Here is a 17,625-nt window from a genome sequence, read left to right as displayed (position 1 = left end):
AGACCCTTTTTTGCTTCGTGCATTATCCAAATCTGGCCTTCCACTGTTTAAACGGCCAACATTCAGCTGACGCTAGTTTTAATTGCGGATCGTTATCAAATCAATGTGATTGCGTGAGGCCAATGCTAAGTGGTCGTTAGCGTTGTTAGAACCATTACTAATGGCCGCAGCGGGCGTTAAAAGTTCCTTGAGCAGATGTCATCAAACACCGCGTCATGTCGTGCGGCAAACGGACCACCACAATGCCCAGAATCATTTTGCGCATGGTATTATATTTGATAAGCCGTAACGCAAGCACCGTTACACAACACGATGATAATTCACTTTTCGACAGCGGTAGCAATTACTGAACACGGTTCCGCGAAAGACTTCACGGTGGTCACGGAACATAATGCTGGATAAGAATACCGGAGCTCTAATGGAAGGGAAAATGCGAGAGTGTATTATTAAACCTATCAGACGGATCAGCCAGTGGCAAAAGACAGGCCGGCGGCAAGCTCGGGACGCTCGGGTGCTGATCAGAAGTTACGGCCCATGTAAACGCTCGTATCGATCTCGCTCGCATAGATCTCGACAAAGCCCAGCTTCTGGTAGAACTGGCACAGAAACCGATCGCTCCGATCGATGCACACGTGCACACCGTATGTGGCACCGTTGCAGCGCAGGGCCGCCAGAAGGACCGTTACGAGCCGCTTGCACGCCGTTTCGTCTTCCAACAAATGCTCCTTCAGCATGCGACAGCACAACAGGGACGGATGCGTGGCAAGTACCGTCGACGGGTAGTCGTTCTGGAAGTGATGGAAGTAACGGATACTCTCACGGATCATGCGCTTCGTACGCTCGCCCCGTCCCTCGGTGGAAGGTTGTGCTTGGGCTGGCGAACCGTCGGCATTTGGTTCGAGTGACGATGATGACGTGGGCGAGCCGCGAGCCGCAACGTCGCTTTCCACGATCAGATCGAGCGGGTACTTTAGACACATCTCTGGTACCCAACACTGTTCCATATTGCGCAGAAAGGATTGCGTGTCGAGCACAGCGCACGCATAACCGACCGCCTGGCCGTTCGGATCTTCCAGCACCAGGCACAGCTCGGGAGTCATCGTGAGAAATGGGCCGAGGTACCGATCCGCTATCACCTGCTCAAGTGGTCCTTCCGTGGGCCGCTCTACTAGCGCGTCCCCATCGTGTGCCGTCCGGTGGCAGATTGTGTACAGTGGCAGTTCATCGGCAAACGCGTACGGTCGGATCGTGTAGAGCGTAATGGCTGACGTTTCGGGTGTTTTGTAAAGAAACAGATCGTTCCCGGCATCGAGCGGCACAAGGCGCTGCAGATCCGCTACCAGGCCACCGCGAAATACCCACGGTTCCTGATCGCCCGACATAAACGTTTCCTTCCATCCCTTGCTGAACCCTGCGCACGAAAGGACAAAGAAACGATCACCCGTTAGTCGCACCTGGCGGGGCACATTCCGAATGCCAACGCTTTCTACTTACATGTGTAACCGCCCTGCGTAAAGGAACTAACGTTGGGAGGAAAGTGGCCAAGGGAAAGCCACCGAACCAGCCCGCTCAGCAGTGAAAGAACAGCGCCCACGTCCCAAACGTATGAAAACAGATCGTAACATAGTTCCTTGTTCGCGCAGCGCGCAATCTTGCCCGATAGTGCGAAGATCGCATGGCAGAGGTTGTGGAATGACTCCGAGCGGCGCAGCCACTCCTGGGCGTCGTCACACTTGCTCAGATCGCGGCCACCACCGTCGGATCCATTGTTCGTGGGGGCTTCTGTGATGTCTGCGTCTTCTAGTACCGTGTGATCGTTGCGATCGGCCGAAGCCGGCGCTTTAGTGCTCAGTTTGCGCCGGGCACGCCGACAAATCACGTACGCATTATTACGCAGCCAATGAAACTCCGTGAGCAGCTGCAACGCTTTCGAGCCGTGCTCGAATGGCAGATAGAATAGATCACAGAGCAGCATTATGTCCGCGGCAGTTATTTCCTTGTCGGGGCCATTTCTGGGAAGGTAAGAAAGCAAACGTAAAGTAAACCGGAGGGCGAATGAATGAAGGGTCAGTTTTCGCGCCATACTTGTTATCTTCAGCCATTTCCAGCGATGTGTCCGAGCTTTCCACCTGCATCGTTCCCGAGCAAGTCTGCGAGGAGACGAAAACACGTATCACTCTTCCGGCATTCCGGCAAAATATGCCTTCAGCACCGATAACTTACCGACGTCGTTTCGGACATTATTACATCGTCAAAGTGCGTCTTAAGCAGATGTTTCGGAGAAGTAAGATTGCTTCCACATTCCATCGGTTCCGGTTGCACCCCATTACCAGCCCGTTCCACCTCGGGCCCACGCTTATCGTCCGTTTCGAGCATCTCTCGATCGATAACTGGTGGAGGTGGTAAAGGCTCGGCCAAGTGCTGCTGGTCAGGTGCACCGCCGTGATGGTTGACCGACTGCTCTTCGCTCACCGTCATCCGATCATCTCCATCCGCTTCCTCACTCGCATCCACCATTTTTACCTCGTTCTCATCCAACGTGTCGATCGGTGGTCGCCCACAATCCGAGTTTCCGTCCGAGCCCCGTATCACAGCATCACCTTCTACCGCACTCTTTGCGGCGATCGATCTACCTTCCGCGTCACCATCGACCGGCGATTGATCGGATGGTTTGATGCCGGCAAGTAACGGTACCGAAATGCTCGAGATGGGAATCGTTGGCGGAAGTGCCAGATTGCTGACGACAGAAGCAACCGGATTCGGAAGAGATTCGTTGGTGACTACCTTCGTGGCCGAAACGAGCGAGTTCATGATCGGATTGGGCAGTGCTTCGGCCACATTCGTAACGGAACTGCACACGTCAGCAAACAGTTGCAGCTGGTTGGTGTTCACTTCCGGCATCGCGGGCAAAGCGGTGGCCGTCGTCGTGGTCGTCGTGCTGGTCGAGGTTAGCGTCATGCACGTGTTGACCGACGGTATGATGGGAATAATGGGCATCACCACTGCGAAGAAATGAAAGGTGGAGAATGCGGTACAAAGTAGAACAAAGGCCAAAGGGCCAAGGGCTTTCGTTCGACCACTTACTGGTGACTGCCGGTTGCGGTTTCGTTATCGGTCCCCAGGCTTCTTTTTCTTGGAAAAACTCCGGCAGCCAGTTGGCGATGGCATTCTTCAGTGCCAACCGCGGATGGTAAATGTTTTTCGACAGAAAAGCGGGCGCTTCACCCTGGCAGATACCGTCCTCGTTCTCCATCTCTAGCTTGATGTCGTGCTCCGAGGCCGTGCTCCCGATGCGACTCGTATCGGCACTACACTTACTCCAGTAGGCCAGCGTCTGGATGGCGATCGCGTTCGCATGGAACTCGCAGTTCGGATTCGTGACGACGCCCCGCAGCAACGGAATCAACTCGGGAGACCGGCCACTGTACGGGCCCAGAAACACGCGCTTCTGGTCGTAATCGTTCGCGTGCAGATTGTCCCAGATGACAGGTGGCCGATGGAGGACTTCCGTTATCTCCTCGATGCACTCGACCGTTAATACCTTCGAAATTACCTTGGGGCCCGTCCACAGAACGTCGATCTCTTTCACCAGCTTCGTACCGAGCGTGTTCAGATACTCCGACTGCTTCACCGTCGGCACGGCCCGCGTGCTGCAGTACTGCGTCGGGCAGAACAGGAACCGTGGACAGTTGAGGTGGTTAAAGATCTCGTTCGTCACGGAAACCTGGGCGTACGCGAAGCTCTGGAACACCTCCTTATCCGGTTTCGACATTTCCGGTTCGATGTCATCAAACAGTAGGGCGAACGCTTTGCAACCAAACTGCGACACCTGGTCCAGCTTCCGCTTGAGAGCGGCCACTTCCTTGGCGCTACTGTACGTGATGTCAAGCCCCGGTGAGAGGGCGTAGTAGAAGTTGATGTTTTGTTCGTGGGCCGCCGTTATCAAGCCGGTCAGGTGGTCCGCTTCCTCCACAGTGTACAGATCTCGCCAGTATGCACGGTGCTTGTAATCGTCCTTCGGGGCGTAGATGTACGCATCCATGCCCCAGCGTTTCAGCTTACGGAACAGATCCTTCCGCTGTTCCGTAGTCCACGGGCGCCCATAAAATCCTTCCACTACACCACAGATAAACGCATTCGACGGTGCCGTCGCTGAAAGTGGCGGTGACGAAGATGTCGCCCGCTTGCTCGTCTGCGTAGCTGCACCGTCAGCCATCCCTTTTTCAGGCTCATCCGGAAGGGTTACCAACGCTTCCGTTTGCGCTTCTGCCGGCACCTGAGCCATGTTGTAATCGAATGTTTCTTGGTTGGCCACCGCTATCCACTATGCCGCCTGCTGCCACAACCGCACCAGCGATTTCACTCCGATTTCACAAACCTTTGCCTTACGCGATTGTAGCTCACCGGCCACCAGCCATCGACTGCTAGTGGGTCACCAAGTACACAATATTCGTTGTAATACTTCACTCGAGCTTTTCCTGGTCACTTTTGTTACTATTCGTTCAGGCTTGCGGGAACATTCGCACGAAAAGAAGTTGGCATGCGAAAAAAGTTGTTTTCATTGCAAAGGACCAGGAGCACCTTTTGCTACAAGGGCTGAACCATCGCTGACAGTTGTCTTCTTGGTGTTGCCGTTTTCTTCCTCTTCTTCCACATCAAAGGAGCCGGTTTTTCTGTGTTGTCACAGCCGTGAATTGTTTTCCTTTTGCCTAGCGAACGATGTCAACAATCGACTTCGACAAACAGCTTGCGGTTCTGGAGACTCCTCGCAAACCGTTGTCCCTTTCGGGAAAGATTCTCATAGGAATTACTGGTAAGTAGCCTGTTTCGTACTAATACGATTAGAAAATCCGTGCTCTTCAACCTGCCGGTTACGTCATTATTGCCAGGTGGAGTTGCAGTGGGACTTTCGATCATTTGCTATCCGTTCGTGGCACCGGCCCTCCGAAAGCATTGCCTGCCGTACGTCCCGGCCACAACGAAACAGATAACAAATGTACTACGATACGTGACGCCTTCGGCGACCGGAAGCCGACTGCTGGATATTGGCTCGGGAGATGGTCGAATTGTTATTGCTGTAGCGCGTTCGGAACCTACGATCCGGGCTGATGGCGTTGAGCTAAATCCTTGGCTTGTATACTACTCGCGGCTGGCCGCACTGAGGAATGGCGTGCTTGGCCGGACACGCTTCTTCCATAAGGATCTCTGGAAGTTCAGTCTCGCCCCGTACGATCACATTGTGATCTTCGGCGTAGAACAAATGGTAAACGAGGTGCCAAAGTCTCATGTTTATTCACTATCCTAACGTTACCTCCTCTGATTACAGATGGAAGACCTCGAAAAGAAAATTGAGCAAGAGGTGTTGCCCGGTACGACGGTTGTAGCGTGTCGGTTCCCGTTTCCCAAAATGCCAGTCCAAGAACGGATAGAAGAAGGTGTCGATTCCGTGTGGGTTTATCGGCCGAAAGGAAGCATAGTTGTACAGGCTTGACCAACTGCTGTGAGGAGGTTGGTGCATTGTTTCACATAGCTTGTCCAGACTTACGAAATATAACTTTGTTAGCTTAAAACAGATATATTTGTTATATCGTAACAGTAGCAAAACGCAAAGTTTTTTCGTGAAGAGAGGATCTAAAGACAGTACCGGTGCGGCATTGACGAAAGCAAGATATTGAATAAGGCTTCATCGCATTTTTGGCCACGAACTCACAGTGTTGGTGCTTGGTGCAGTAATGCGTTTCACTGAAAAGATCCCGAGCGAAAGGACGAAACCTAGTGTTGTCACGTTTTTGGAAAAAGTAAGGCAATAATGTACTGCACTGGCTTCGGCGGTGCTATTCAATCTCCACGTTGATCTCGTCACGATTTTGGTTCCACTCGTGCAGATCGATACCGAGTTGTGACTTCATCACCTTAAGTGTGTTACCGATGATCTGCTTGTGATACACCTGTCGTATGTTGAAACCGATCTTCAGATACACCTCACGCACGTCCTGATCGCACTCCGAGGTAACCGTTTCCAATGCGTATAGCGAATTGTCTGAAGCGTGCTGTAGTACCCTCAGTATGAGGTATTCCGCGACGGGCAGGAGGCCGTACTTTGGGCTAACAGCTAGTCGCGTGATGAATCCCGCGTTATCCATTGCCAGATGGTTCCGACAGCTGATCGTACCGATGATGCGCTTCCGCATTTTGCTTACCATATCAAGTTGCACTTCCGCTCCGGGTCGATCGGTGTAGCACCGTTCGATGACGGTTTGCGTTTGCTTCGCTGAAGTCATTGCCGATAGTGGTTCGTAAAGTTCCGCAACCCAGCACAGTTTGGTCGGTCGAAGGACTAGCTCGGTTGATTTATTGTAGTAACTGCCGTATACGGTAAACCATATCAATACCACGACGCACGGTATTGCCATTGCGCACATGTACAGCGGAATACCAAAAAAAATGAACATCATTGCCCATCCGAGAACGATCAACTGAAGGGTAATCTGCAGAGAAATCGGAATCAATATTTAGCAAAGAGTCGGTACTGTAGAGTAAAACGGCCGGGAAACACAAACCTCGCGAAATAAACACGATATAAACGCTTCCCAAGCACCGGACATGATAAATTCTCTGATAAGATGCTGCAGTGCGGTATTGTCTTGGCTTTCATGCTTCCGTATCACGACAAACGGTTTCATCCGAAGTTAGGCACGAAGCGGTTCGTCGTTCCTTTCTTTTGTCCGGGCTAGGACGGTTCGCTACCGGAGAAATCAAGGATGTTGTTTACCTATTCGGGCACCGCCTTAGGTCATTCGAGGTCACTAGCAAACAGATGACAGTTGCATCGAACCTGCACGGAATGCAGAAACTTGCATCTTTCGAAGTGCACTGTGCCCGGTAAAAAAGGTACACACCACCAGCAGCGCAACCGACGCGGTTAACAGGTTTTAGTAAATTAGTTTAATTTGCTTGGCACTCAAGAACTCCAATATTCAAGATAGGTTTTTTTGAAATTATAGTGTATAATAAACAAAAATGATTCAGTTTGTATCCGTATCACATCTCCATTCAAGGTTCCATTTCCAATTCAAAAAAAATTCAAGACTTCCTGCTTTGCTATGAATGGCTTGCTGCGATGGCTTAATTAATTTCGTTTTTCGCAACTATAGTGACTAACGTGCCTGGCAAAATGGCACTTAAATTCTACAAAAGTCAAAGCTCAGTGGTTTGGTTTCAATCGTTTTATTTTCTTCTCTTGCTTTCAAATCCTATCTCAGTATTTATCGACAAATATTTGATTATGTTGGCGAGGGCAAGAAAATGGAAAAAGGCGTACCATCATCCTCATGCTCTTCACACGATCCATTCGGGTAGGGTGCGGAAAGAAAGATCAACTTTCGGATGCCTCGACCGTTGGCTGAACAGTTGAACGGTGTTATTTACGAGAATGGTTGCCACCAGGAGTAAACCATACATAATCTAGATTATACAATTTTGGTTTGGCGTGAAGTGTATGAAAACCATAATTTACTCACAGCAGCAAGTACTTTGCAATCATAGGTACGAAAAAAAACGAATCCAACCACAGTGATCGTCCCGGGCATTTTAGGCAGAGCCAAAACGGAAGCCATCCTGTACTAGAGTTTCCCCCGATCGGTTCAGGATGTAGTCGTCGCCCAGCCCGGCCGAATGTATGACATCGTTTTTCTTCCTCTTATCTCCACTATCCTCACATCTATTTCCTATTTAGTTTTAGTTTCACAAACAAACAAACGAAGGACAACGGTTGCAGCAAAGGAAAAGAAAAAAATGATAGAATAGAAAGTGTTCCAAAGCGCCAATTTCCTTGCTGCGTTCTACGGTTCGAGGATGATCATGTTGATGGTGTGTCGCTGATGATGCTTTTGCGGGGACTTTTATTTACGCAGTTTCACGATGCTATGAACTACTGTCGTACGAATGGCAGAAGGGATCAGTTTCTTGAAGGTTGCGGGATCGGTGGTGCGATACGACAGAGAACCACCAGCACCACCACCACGAACTCAACTGGCCTGTGGCTTCAGAACACGTACGCAACCAGCGTTGCTATCTAGTCTGCTAGTATCTGCCCGCCGACGGGTAGATGGGTTGTGTTAGTTTTGTGATTTGATTTCAGGGCCATTGGCCGATTTCGTTTGTTCGCTCGCTGTCATCGTGCAACGGGCGCTGCCTGCATCCGTAACGCTCGTGTTCGTGTTTTCCGCCGCACCAGAGGCGGATGTTGTGGTCAGTGTCGTGATGGGCGTTGCAGTTACGTCGGCAAACACCACCGCCAGGGGAAACCGCTTCTGGCAGAGCTTCTTGAACGTGGGTAGCTTCTCATCCAACGAGCCGAAGTAGCCGGATTTGAGCAGCAAAAATAGTTTGGTCGCTTTCTGCAGACGGGAGAAAAAGATACAAACTTTTCTTTTGTAAACACCCAACAACAAAATCACAGCTGTCGCGTTACCTCCAGTGGGACATTCTGTAGATCGCAACCTGTGAGCATGGCGATTGCCTCTTCCCGTCGCTTGTTGTCGAGTGTGAACATTATTTTGGCCGATTCGTAGACGGCGTCGAGATTGTGGCAGTTTTCCTGTCGATAGCTATCATTTAGGGCGACTGCCGTCATGTGGCCGCGGAATAGATTTTCTCGCTGGCGATCGATGACGATTTGCACGCTCGGATCGATGTCACCCACGGCCTGGCGCTCCTCGAGGACGCGATGGAACCTTACAATGCACCCGTGTAGGGTTGGATTGCCGGCGTCCAGCTGGTGGGCACGTTTCAATGATTGTAACATTAGAAGCAGCTTGGCACGCCGTTGGTAGATCTCGAATGCCATTAGGTGCGTTTCGATGTTGTCTTTGGCCAACAACTGCAAGGGCTTGAGAAACTCGATCGCTTTTTCAAGTGGATCGTCTGGCCTGGCCAACTTTTCCGGCACTAGCTCATCCAACTGTGGCGCCTCGGGATCACCGTCCTGATACAGTTGCTTCTTGTTATGTTGCTCCTTCTTTTGGTGCTCCTTCGATTGGGCACTCTCTTGTTCCGCTTTCTTCTGTGCTTTACGTTGCTTGTTGCGCCTCTTCTTAAGCTCGGTAGGGGGCAAGTTTTCTAGAACGGAACAAACCAAGGAGAGCAAATTACGTCGGAACGGGGAACGAATTTAATAAACCCTGAAAAAACAAACAAAATTTTTCACCTACCAATGTCAAGCTCCTCGGCAGCCGATTCGGCAGCTAAAGGTTTGTCGAAAAGTCGCAAATAGACCTAAGTTAAGCAGCAGAAAAGATAAAAGAAAAAAATGCAACATATATTAGAATTGCCAGGCGGGCTTCGAATTTTTTTCGTCATATTGCGTGAGCAGTACTTGACAGAACAGGAACAAATTACGAGAAGTTGAACAATCGAAAATTATTATAAATCTATCTGTAAGGGAAATTTGTAGTTGGTCATTTGTACTTAACGATTGGTATCAAATTGTTTTAAAAGATATGCAAAGCTGCTTAGTTGTTTAAAACTAGAACATGATCGGCCCCATTGGCAGATAGTTTCATGGCTCTTACCTCAATCGCACATTTCGCTGCCTTAAAGTAGAACGGATGCCTTCGTAGAACATCTTCCAGCCGTAGCAAACCGACGTACGAGCGAAGAGTCATCTTCCGCATGCAGTACGTGTGGAAATCGAACTGATCTTCGATGATTTCAGAAAAATGACGATCGATTTCGTGACACTTTTTCAGTGCTTCGCCCCACTTCTCTAGGCGCTGATACGCTAGGGCACACTCAGTCTGGAACCACATACACTGCATTTCGTTGAGATTTTCCATGGCCGATACACCTTCGCGCGTAAACTTGGCGCATATGTCTTCTGCGTCGCTGATCTGGTTCGCTCGTAGCAGGTACTTGGCGCACTTCGAATTGATGTAGCGATCGGCCGTGTCTAGGCTTTGTGCCTCATCCAACCACTTAACAGCCTCCAGCACATCCCCGGCATGCTTGTAAATGCGGCCCTTCGTAACGAACAGTTCGATCAGCGTCGGCGTGTGCTCGATGGCAGCATTAATGAAATCGAGTGCCTTCTCCGACTCACGCAGATGGTCGTAGTGCTGCGCAAGATAGTACATGGTCCACAGCAGCGCCGACGCCGGTTCCTTCGTGACGGACGCGTTCTCTTTGTCGGCCGTCGAAAAGTACCCGCAGCTGATAAGGTTCTGGTAGTAACATTCCACCAGGCTACCGATGATTTGTACCTTCTCCTTGTCCTTGTAGAGCGATCGAAGGTTCACGAAGAGTGGTGGCACCCCTTTCCGAAGGTTACGCCGCAGATGCTCGTCGACAAGCTCACGAAACACCAAACCTTTGGCGATATCGAGCGGTAACCGACGGGCACAAAACGATTGAGGATATTCCTGCTGCTTCGTGCGGTATGCCTCAATCAGCTCTTCGTCGCCGGTCAGCTTGCTTGCCTCCATAAACTTCCAATAGTAGTCCGTGTTCTCCGGATTGCGCGACAGCAGGTCGCAGTAGATGGAACGGGCTTCGTCATGGCGGCCCAGCTTAAGGCACAGATCGCCCATCGTCTCCTGCACGGCCAGTTTGTCCAGCACCTGGCGGCCGCACTCCTTCAGATGTTGCAGCGCCTTCTCATAATTGCCCGCCTCGCGGATCACCTGATTCTGGTAGAGCAACAACTCACTATGTTTATAGTCGTACGTTTCCGTTGTTTGCGACGCTCGGAAGGACTCCAGTATGTTGATGGCCGTCTCGTAATCACCGAGCAGATGGTAGCTCATAGCAAAGCCAATCCAGCTGGCGTGCTGAGACGGGCGCAGCTTGAAGAGCTGGTGCCGCGTTTCTCGGTAGCCCTCGAGATCGCGCATTTGGATCTGCAGCAGCGACAGATCGCGCAGGATCTGTATATTGTCCTTTTCCCACTTGAGCGCATTCCGGTAGCACTTAATTGCCTCATCGTATTTCTTGTCCGAACGCTGCAGCAGCCCATACACGTGCCAGCAAACATGCGACTTGAGATCGTTGCGTAGTCCGCGCCGCACGTGATCGTATGCCTCATCCTTACGCCCAAGACAATTGAGTGTTAGACCCTTCATGGCCAGTGTCTCGCCGTGCTCGGTGAACTTTGGATTCGTCAGGATCTGCTTCGCCAGCTTCAGTCCGTTTTTGTATTGTTTCATTTCGTAACATTTCTACGACGGAAAGGGAAACAAAACAAATCGTCAATTTACTGAACTAGCATTGGTTGTGGAAGGATTATTTTCATTGAACCATTTCAATCGTTCATCATTTTTAATTCATCGTTCGGTAGCTGAAGGCATTGCTCAGTTCGTAGCGGAGATAAGCTGAGATTGCATGTTCTTCTATTTTCTTTAAACGTTCGTCTGTCAGAATCGAACTCGCGATGTGACAGTCGCAATCACTTTGAGGTTATGTGTGCATTGCTAGGTGAGCAAGATTCAACAACACAACTAAACAGAAGCTGCACATTGCACAGCAAACTGCAAACGACATTCCGAAGCAAATCAAATTAATGGAGATTTATCACACTCCTTGCCGCCTGGAAAATGCTTTCACCGGCAAATGCGAGTTAGGAGCCAAACACACAACACAGGTTCGCCGCATGAAGACGATTTTCACTCTCACCACTCGTCATAGCTCCCTGTCTCGCGCTCGTGGTTAGTTCGGCGCACACTGGCGATGCCATCTCCCTCTAGCTAGTTGTTGGTGAGCCGTGGGAAGTCCGTACGAATTGACTTTAACTTTTTCCACGTTTAGAAACACACACCATTTGAATCTAATTCTTCACTCGCTGCGCTACTTACCAGTATCTTACGGAACAGGGCACTTTCCTTCGGAGGCAAAGGATCGCTGGAAGGCATTTTGCGGTGTTTATCTCGCGCTCTCTACCTCGCGGTTGGTCGGTGCCGTCGGATATCAGATCCGCTTCAACGGTAAGTGAACCGAACGATGAGGAGCAGGGTCGGGAGCAGAACCAAGAAAACGTAGAAGCAATCACAATGCTCGTCTGCCGAGGGGGTGCGCACGTTCACTGTCGGGGAGGAGGGGAGGATAAGCGTAAGCGATGGGCTTTGAAATAGATCTCCAATGCGGTGCAGTCACCGAAGGAGAGCTGAACTGAGAACGGGGACCATGATAACGAAAAGGGCTGACGATAGTACACGACACACGGTTAACGCACGATTGCACTCCGAATGGTCGAGGGGTTGCTCCTGCGGGGTCGTAACGCACCTGTAATGCGGATGCTAACGTTCCGAAAATAACGTGAACCAGCTCGCGGGCGGGTTTTTGGGGGACGACGGATCTTCTCGACACACACACACCTCGCGGACTCGCGGAAGTTCTCTAGTCACTTCAAAATAATTTCTGCATGGAACCGTCAGAAGCCCGACCAGAAGAACAGAGAACTCCGTCTGCAGCGCTCTGTTTCACTCGTACTCAGATCGGTGGAACCTCGTGCTGTGCTGCTCACACGTATCGTACCAGTTGCGTAACGAACTGTCAAATCCGTGTGCTCCATTGACGTTCGTTGTGCCACTTGGGTTTGTTTACGGTTCAAATTGGGAGAAAAAACTCGCAGTGTACCACATCAGGCTAAAGGGCGGCGGAAAAAAGATAAAAGGGAAGGGCTTGATGTTTGAATTCACCCTGTGTTAAGCAATTTTTTCCTACGGGATGCTCTGCTGAACCGCGAATACAATCTTTTCCCCACCGCAAATCGGTACAGATTCTGTGCAGGGCTGTGTAGCATCCTCGGGAATGAACCGAATCGTGATATAAACATTGTCAAACGTCACTCGAGTGTGGAGCTGGATAATCCATTTTTGATTCCAGTAATACGCAGTGTGTGATGTGTTGAATTTTTGCATAAAACCCTGTATCACCTTTGATCCTGCGACTTCGGCCACGGTGCCAACGATACAAAACATGTCTTCGTCTCTCATGGAACTGCAAAATCTGTACGAACGCTACGTAAAATGGGTCTCGGGCAATCCAGGTAGCCTGGGCGATGTAGAGCTCACCGTAAAGTGGCTTTCGTATTTCATTGCCGGTGAGTAGCGTGTGTATTTCATTGCACCGACCAATGATAAGGCGGGCCTAACCGAACGCACATTTGATTTTATAGGGAAAATAAACAATTCTTCCGCCGTTTCGGAGCTGGTCTACTCGCTATCCAATTTACTAGTGTTCGCCAATGACCGCATCATCGAGAGGGCACACAGGAAAGTGGCCGACGATGACACGCAACCCCTCGAGCGCCGCCTCAAGGTTTTGCTCACGACGCTCGAATACTGCGAGGTGTTTATCGAGCTATCGGCACACAAAGTGTGGGGCACGCGAGGCCGCTGGTTTTTCATAGTCATCATCCAAGTGATAAAGTAAGCTTATCGGATTCGTTTGCTGCATGAAAGGAAACTCCATTTACGCTCGATGGTCTTATCTTTTAAAGGTGCATAGGACGACTAGTTTTAACGCTCTACTGTTCCAACACAAATATTGTTCAAAATCCGCCCATTCCGGTGCTAAATCGAAAGACAGTGCAGCGTGTCAACGGAACGACCGACAATGCATCGTTCCGGGACAATCCAGATGCGGATGGCTCAAGCATAGTTCTGAAGCGATCGGGACGCGTGATGCGAAAGGTTAACTGTTCTCCATCGCTTATGTCGCGCAGTTGGAAACCTCCGTCGAATGCGGCGGATCGTACTCCTGCTAGCTCCAACTCTTTGCAATACGGCGGCAAACTGTTCGAAACAGCTGAGTTGGTGTACATTTTCAAACCGCTCATTCACCTCGGTTGCATGGGACGGTTTGGATCGAAGAGCTGGGCCGCCTACCTGGCAGCGTTAGCCCTGGACGGCGCTAGCCTGCGAACGTACTACAACAACCGGCAGGCGCTCTCGAAGGAACAGCGGGTTGAGCTGTCGCGACGGTGTGTCTCGCTACTACTGTACCTTCTTCGGTCCCCGTTCTATGAACGGTTCACACAGAATAAAATCACAAACGTGTTGAATGGCATCGGGAATAATGTGCCACTAATGGGCACCATTTCTCAGATGATTCTCACTTACATTCCCCACTGGCAGGAGACCTACTTCTACATGTGGTCCACGTAGGGGCACAGCCAAACGTCTCGCCCATTTAACTGTACGGACGGTTGTGCGCAGTGTATGATTGCTTGCTTTTGGTACGCAGCGAAAGGTCTATTTTGTAACGGGAGCATAATACTTATATTGAATAAAAACGTTATTTACCAATCGGGCAGTGTCTCAAGTGTCTGGCCTCCGTTTGTCCGTTTGCGTCGGAAGGCTGCCCGTCTCACTCGCCGATGATTGCACCTAATTCAGCCCAATTTATGCTGCCCATTCATGCCACGTCATTCTCGGTGGTGCTGCACGAATTGTCCCACAGAACGGATCCCGGGCAGCAGCGAACCACTAGACCGTGCCTGACCGGCAAGCGATCAAGCCCACGGACACCCCGCGCGCTAGGGGAAGAAATCTATGTGAACGGTGAATGCAGGAAGCGGGAATAACTGAAAGGAAATTGAGCAATCATGGCGTTGCACGAAATGCGTTTCCCGTATTGCACCATGCTCCAGCTCCAGCTGCACGAAATTGACCACCAAGTGGCCGATGGAGATACGTCGTTGATTGAATTTGATTAGAATAAGACAACATAATGCTATCAGTGGTATCAGTATCAGTATCTCGCAACCAACGAGCTGCTGCTGAAGGATTTAAAATTCTACCTAAAATAGTGGCGGCGCTTGTGAATACTTTTCATACAACACAAACTACACCGAAACTGTCCTACAAAAAGTTTTACGTTTAAGCTGCCGAACAAACTTCCATTCCCGCGGCAACAATTCTCGGCTTGCTTCGATGCCTACGATTGAGAAACGCGTGCTGTTTCCCCTCGGACCGCTCGTATTGTTTCCCTGACCGGTGCACTTTTATCAGGTCCTCGGCGCACAGCAATGCGTTGCGAGGTGCATTTCCTGCTTGCTCGTGCGTTTGTATTGAAAAAAGGTGTTGTTCTATTTGTCGTTTATTTTTCGAGATCTGGCGTTGAAACCCGGTGAAGGTCCGGAAGCGGGTGCCCTGCACTTCCCTATGACCTACTTACACACACTGGGTGATGCCACTCGTGTGGGTCGTTTGTGTTTTTGGTTTGCCAACCGAAGAAATGCTCTGGTGACAAATCGCCAACCGCTTAACGGTATTTAAGGCAACCGAAGCTTGTTCGATCGCTTCATATTTCGTCAAACGGTGGTCAGCCACGAAGGGGGCAACCTTCACACCCTGTCACCGGGTGCCAGAATTATCCATGCACCGTTGTGCTGCGGTTCCAGAGTTGCGTCCATGCTAATTCGTCAATCGCGCAACCGTGTAACGCAGTGCCAGAATCAGACGACCACCGGCGAACCGTTCCGCGAGAGGTAGGTTAGGAAATGCACCTCACTAGCTGGTAGTTGCGTTGCCAATGTAAATCAGTTTTTGCTTCGGCAAGGTGCCGTTGTACTGCGCCGGAGTTGAGAATGACTTAAACACGGTCCGGAATCGTAGCGAAGGTTTGTTTACTTAAAATAGATAAAAAGCGGTTAGTGTACTGGGCAAGTTGCGCAGTTAATTTGTTTTCTAGGTTTGTAGGTTCGCGTTATGGTGCGTTTGTTGCGCCATGGACAATTGTTTGCAGGACTCATTGCAATGGGTCCGTTCCGGAAACGGAAATATTACACCAGCGTAGATTTGCAACGTCTGCCCTTTGCTTACATAAGATATTAGTGCTAGTGACAGAATCACAGTATTGTCCATCAAACCCACTACCGCACCCCAAACAGTTGGGGGCCACTTACGCGATCACACGAAACCAGCGAAACTTGCCCCGTAAATATGACATTCTGCACGAGAGGGACCTTGACGCACAGCTTTCCTCCGCGTGAGCCAACAACCTTCGATCAACTTCCATCAACCCGTGGCGACTCTTTCTCCTGGGCACCTGGTGTTGTTGAAAATTTCCGAACCAGATCAGATTGCACGCGCGCAACTTGGCCGCGAAGGAGAAGGGACCACACACCACTCCCCGCCGCCCGGGCTTTTGCCTTGCTGGTCTGCATTGGTCGAGCCGGTTGGCGCTTTTTGTTTACCGCGATACAACCGCGTCTTTCGAACAGAAGAGTTTGCATTTCGGACTGAAAGTAAGAGAATGGTTGGCCGAAAAAAACTTCAAAAGCAACCTTGTAACTAGTAACCGTGCCCACCCTGCTTCGACACCTGGGTTGTTGGTGCGGCGATCGGCACCCACGATCCGCGTGGCTGTTGGAACTACTTTCGTGCGATGATGGTTTACCTCTTTTTTAGGAGGGGAGCTCCCGCTATTTCGATGTAGTCATTTTTAACCGCCAAGGCGTCCTAAAACGGTGAACGGCAGAGGTCTGTGTTAACTGGATTTGGTAAGGGTCTGCAAAGGTATGCAGAAAACTGTGGATTATACTTTCAAAAAGCTTAGTAAAAATGTATGTGAAAATAGGATTGCATCATTGCTCTGTGAAGTGTAGCTTCGAACGCCGCGTTCGATGGAAACTAATGCAAAACAAATAGCCCAGAGTAAACGACAAAAAACGACGGAGTCAGCAAAACGGGTCTCAAGGTCGCCCTGTTTCCTGTTACCTCCCCAACACACGGCGAAGGCCAACGTTGACATATGCTCCACCGGAGCACCGCATCTAATCTTGCGGGCCCCCGAAAACCTAATGCCAATCAGCAGCCTCACGCGGAAGTGGTCTGGTGTTTGAGAGGAAAAAGAAAAGAAGCAAGATATAAAACCATTGCTCATTATTTTTCTGGGGTGATCGGCACTACCTCGTTTGTGGTTGGTTCCGAGCCGACACTATGTTCTCTTTGACCGATCCTTTGACCGATTTTGCACCCGCGGTCAGAGCGGTGGCCCGCAGTGGGTGTGCCGTTTCAAATTTGTAAGCCCCTGACCACAACGTGGCCGCAGCCCGGAACCCTTTGGCGGGATCAACGGGTTGTCCACCCATGCCGCACGCTTTTTCTTTTTCGAGATTGCATAAGGCACGAGGGCGCCCACTATGGGCGCGGGGTGGTCAAAATGAAAGGATTTTGAGGTTTCCCTGGCGGAGTAACGAAATTGTTTCTTCTAATTTCATTTTCCAATCGAAACACTATAATGAAGGGGGACCAGGCCTGGCCAGGCCTATCCTGCTGGCGGGCCCGCGTGCCTTCCGAGCGCCGACTTTCGTTTCGCCCGCTGTTCGGCCACAAAGCCACCGGAACGTCCTTCGCCGCCGCCGTCGTCGTCGGTCGCCATTCGGGTCTGTCGATCGGAGGGGCGATCGCACACCGTGCCGCGTTTCTTGAGCCAGTCTGCAGAGTGCCGTGCGTCGGATAGCGTCGCGCACGTCGTGTGGTTCGTTCGATCGCGTGTGTCCTGTGAGTGCGTTTTGGTGGCTTGGTGGCCGAGCACTCTTCCTGTGCCTGGCTCCGTGACCCGATAATAGCACCCCGTTTGATCCACGCGCTGCCTCGCGATCGACAGAAATGTCGACGGGTTGAC

General features: G+C 50.6%; 5 protein-coding genes across 5 annotated transcripts; 2 read left to right on the top strand and 3 right to left on the bottom strand.

Annotated features, from left to right (window-relative positions):
• Nucleotides 1–381: 381 nt before the first annotated feature.
• LOC131212428 (protein O-GlcNAcase) lies at nt 382–4,324 on the bottom strand. Its single transcript, XM_058206286.1, has 5 exons — nt 3,085–4,324; nt 2,224–3,002; nt 2,086–2,150; nt 1,495–2,012; nt 382–1,411 (listed from the first exon to the last, which is right to left on the bottom strand). The coding sequence occupies exons 1-5, from the start codon at nt 4,283–4,285 to the stop codon at nt 519–521; spliced, it is 3,456 nt and encodes a 1,151-aa protein (XP_058062269.1). The 5' UTR covers nt 4,286–4,324; the 3' UTR covers nt 382–518.
• Nucleotides 4,325–4,674: 350 nt separating this feature from the next.
• Nucleotides 4,675–5,699, top strand: LOC131209107 (ATP synthase subunit C lysine N-methyltransferase). The gene is made up of 3 exons (XM_058202095.1): nt 4,675–4,813; nt 4,890–5,263; nt 5,327–5,699. The coding sequence occupies exons 1-3, from the start codon at nt 4,720–4,722 to the stop codon at nt 5,489–5,491; spliced, it is 633 nt and encodes a 210-aa protein (XP_058058078.1). The 5' UTR covers nt 4,675–4,719; the 3' UTR covers nt 5,492–5,699.
• LOC131209106 (uncharacterized) lies at nt 5,358–6,773 on the bottom strand. The gene is made up of 2 exons (XM_058202094.1): nt 6,561–6,773; nt 5,358–6,488 (listed from the first exon to the last, which is right to left on the bottom strand). The coding sequence occupies exons 1-2, from the start codon at nt 6,681–6,683 to the stop codon at nt 5,835–5,837; spliced, it is 777 nt and encodes a 258-aa protein (XP_058058077.1). The 5' UTR covers nt 6,684–6,773; the 3' UTR covers nt 5,358–5,834.
• Nucleotides 6,774–7,262: 489 nt separating this feature from the next.
• Nucleotides 7,263–12,415, bottom strand: LOC131206918 (N-alpha-acetyltransferase 15, NatA auxiliary subunit). The gene is made up of 6 exons (XM_058199517.1): nt 12,274–12,415; nt 11,847–12,073; nt 9,573–11,213; nt 9,213–9,276; nt 8,474–9,120; nt 7,263–8,399 (listed from the first exon to the last, which is right to left on the bottom strand). Exons 2-6 carry the CDS (start codon nt 11,901–11,903, stop codon nt 8,118–8,120), a joined length of 2,691 nt encoding a protein of 896 aa, XP_058055500.1. The 5' UTR covers nt 11,904–12,073; nt 12,274–12,415; the 3' UTR covers nt 7,263–8,117.
• A 449-nt stretch (nt 12,416–12,864) lies between these two features.
• Nucleotides 12,865–14,258, top strand: LOC131210147 (peroxisomal membrane protein PEX16). The gene is made up of 3 exons (XM_058203352.1): nt 12,865–13,093; nt 13,169–13,421; nt 13,493–14,258. The coding sequence occupies exons 1-3, from the start codon at nt 12,970–12,972 to the stop codon at nt 14,157–14,159; spliced, it is 1,044 nt and encodes a 347-aa protein (XP_058059335.1). The 5' UTR covers nt 12,865–12,969; the 3' UTR covers nt 14,160–14,258.
• Nucleotides 14,259–17,625: the final 3,367 nt, after the last annotated feature.

The sequence above is a fragment of the Anopheles bellator genome, chromosome 2, assembly GCF_943735745.2.
Source record: "Anopheles bellator chromosome 2, idAnoBellAS_SP24_06.2, whole genome shotgun sequence".
NCBI lineage: Eukaryota > Metazoa > Arthropoda > Insecta > Diptera > Culicidae > Anopheles > Anopheles bellator.
Note: the sequence above shows the minus strand (reverse complement) of the source record. Positions and strands in the feature narration are given on the sequence as shown.

Bases quoted from the DNA above. Each gene is read 5' to 3' on its own strand.
- LOC131212428 (XM_058206286.1), bottom strand. From the start codon at position 4,285: ATGGCTCAGGTGCCGGCAGAAGCGCAAACGGAAGCGTTGGTAACCCTT. The intron at 3,003-3,084 runs GTAAGTGGTCGA...ATTTCTTCGCAG, and splicing joins ACCGCAACCGGCAGTCACCA to TGGTGATGCCCATTATTCCC. The intron at 1,412-1,494 runs GTAAGTAGAAAG...TTTCGTGCGCAG, and splicing joins TACGCAGGGCGGTTACACAT to GGTTCAGCAAGGGATGGAAG.
- LOC131209107 (XM_058202095.1), top strand. From the start codon at position 4,720: ATGTCAACAATCGACTTCGACAAACAGCTTGCGGTTCTGGAGACTCCT. The intron at 4,814-4,889 runs GTAAGTAGCCTG...CATTATTGCCAG, and splicing joins GATTCTCATAGGAATTACTG to GTGGAGTTGCAGTGGGACTT. The intron at 5,264-5,326 runs GTAAACGAGGTG...CTCTGATTACAG, and splicing joins TCTTCGGCGTAGAACAAATG to ATGGAAGACCTCGAAAAGAA.
- LOC131209106 (XM_058202094.1), bottom strand. From the start codon at position 6,683: ATGAAACCGTTTGTCGTGATACGGAAGCATGAAAGCCAAGACAATACC. The intron at 6,489-6,560 runs GTTTGTGTTTCC...ATTTCTCTGCAG, and splicing joins TATCGTGTTTATTTCGCGAG to ATTACCCTTCAGTTGATCGT.
- LOC131206918 (XM_058199517.1), bottom strand. From the start codon at position 11,903: ATGCCTTCCAGCGATCCTTTGCCTCCGAAGGAAAGTGCCCTGTTCCGT. The intron at 9,277-9,572 runs GTAAGAGCCATG...TGCTTAACTTAG, and splicing joins CAGCGAAATGTGCGATTGAG to GTCTATTTGCGACTTTTCGA. The intron at 8,400-8,473 runs GTAACGCGACAG...TCCCGTCTGCAG, and splicing joins TACAGAATGTCCCACTGGAG to AAAGCGACCAAACTATTTTT.
- LOC131210147 (XM_058203352.1), top strand. From the start codon at position 12,970: ATGTCTTCGTCTCTCATGGAACTGCAAAATCTGTACGAACGCTACGTA. The intron at 13,094-13,168 runs GTGAGTAGCGTG...TTGATTTTATAG, and splicing joins GCTTTCGTATTTCATTGCCG to GGAAAATAAACAATTCTTCC. The intron at 13,422-13,492 runs GTAAGCTTATCG...TATCTTTTAAAG, and splicing joins GTCATCATCCAAGTGATAAA to GTGCATAGGACGACTAGTTT.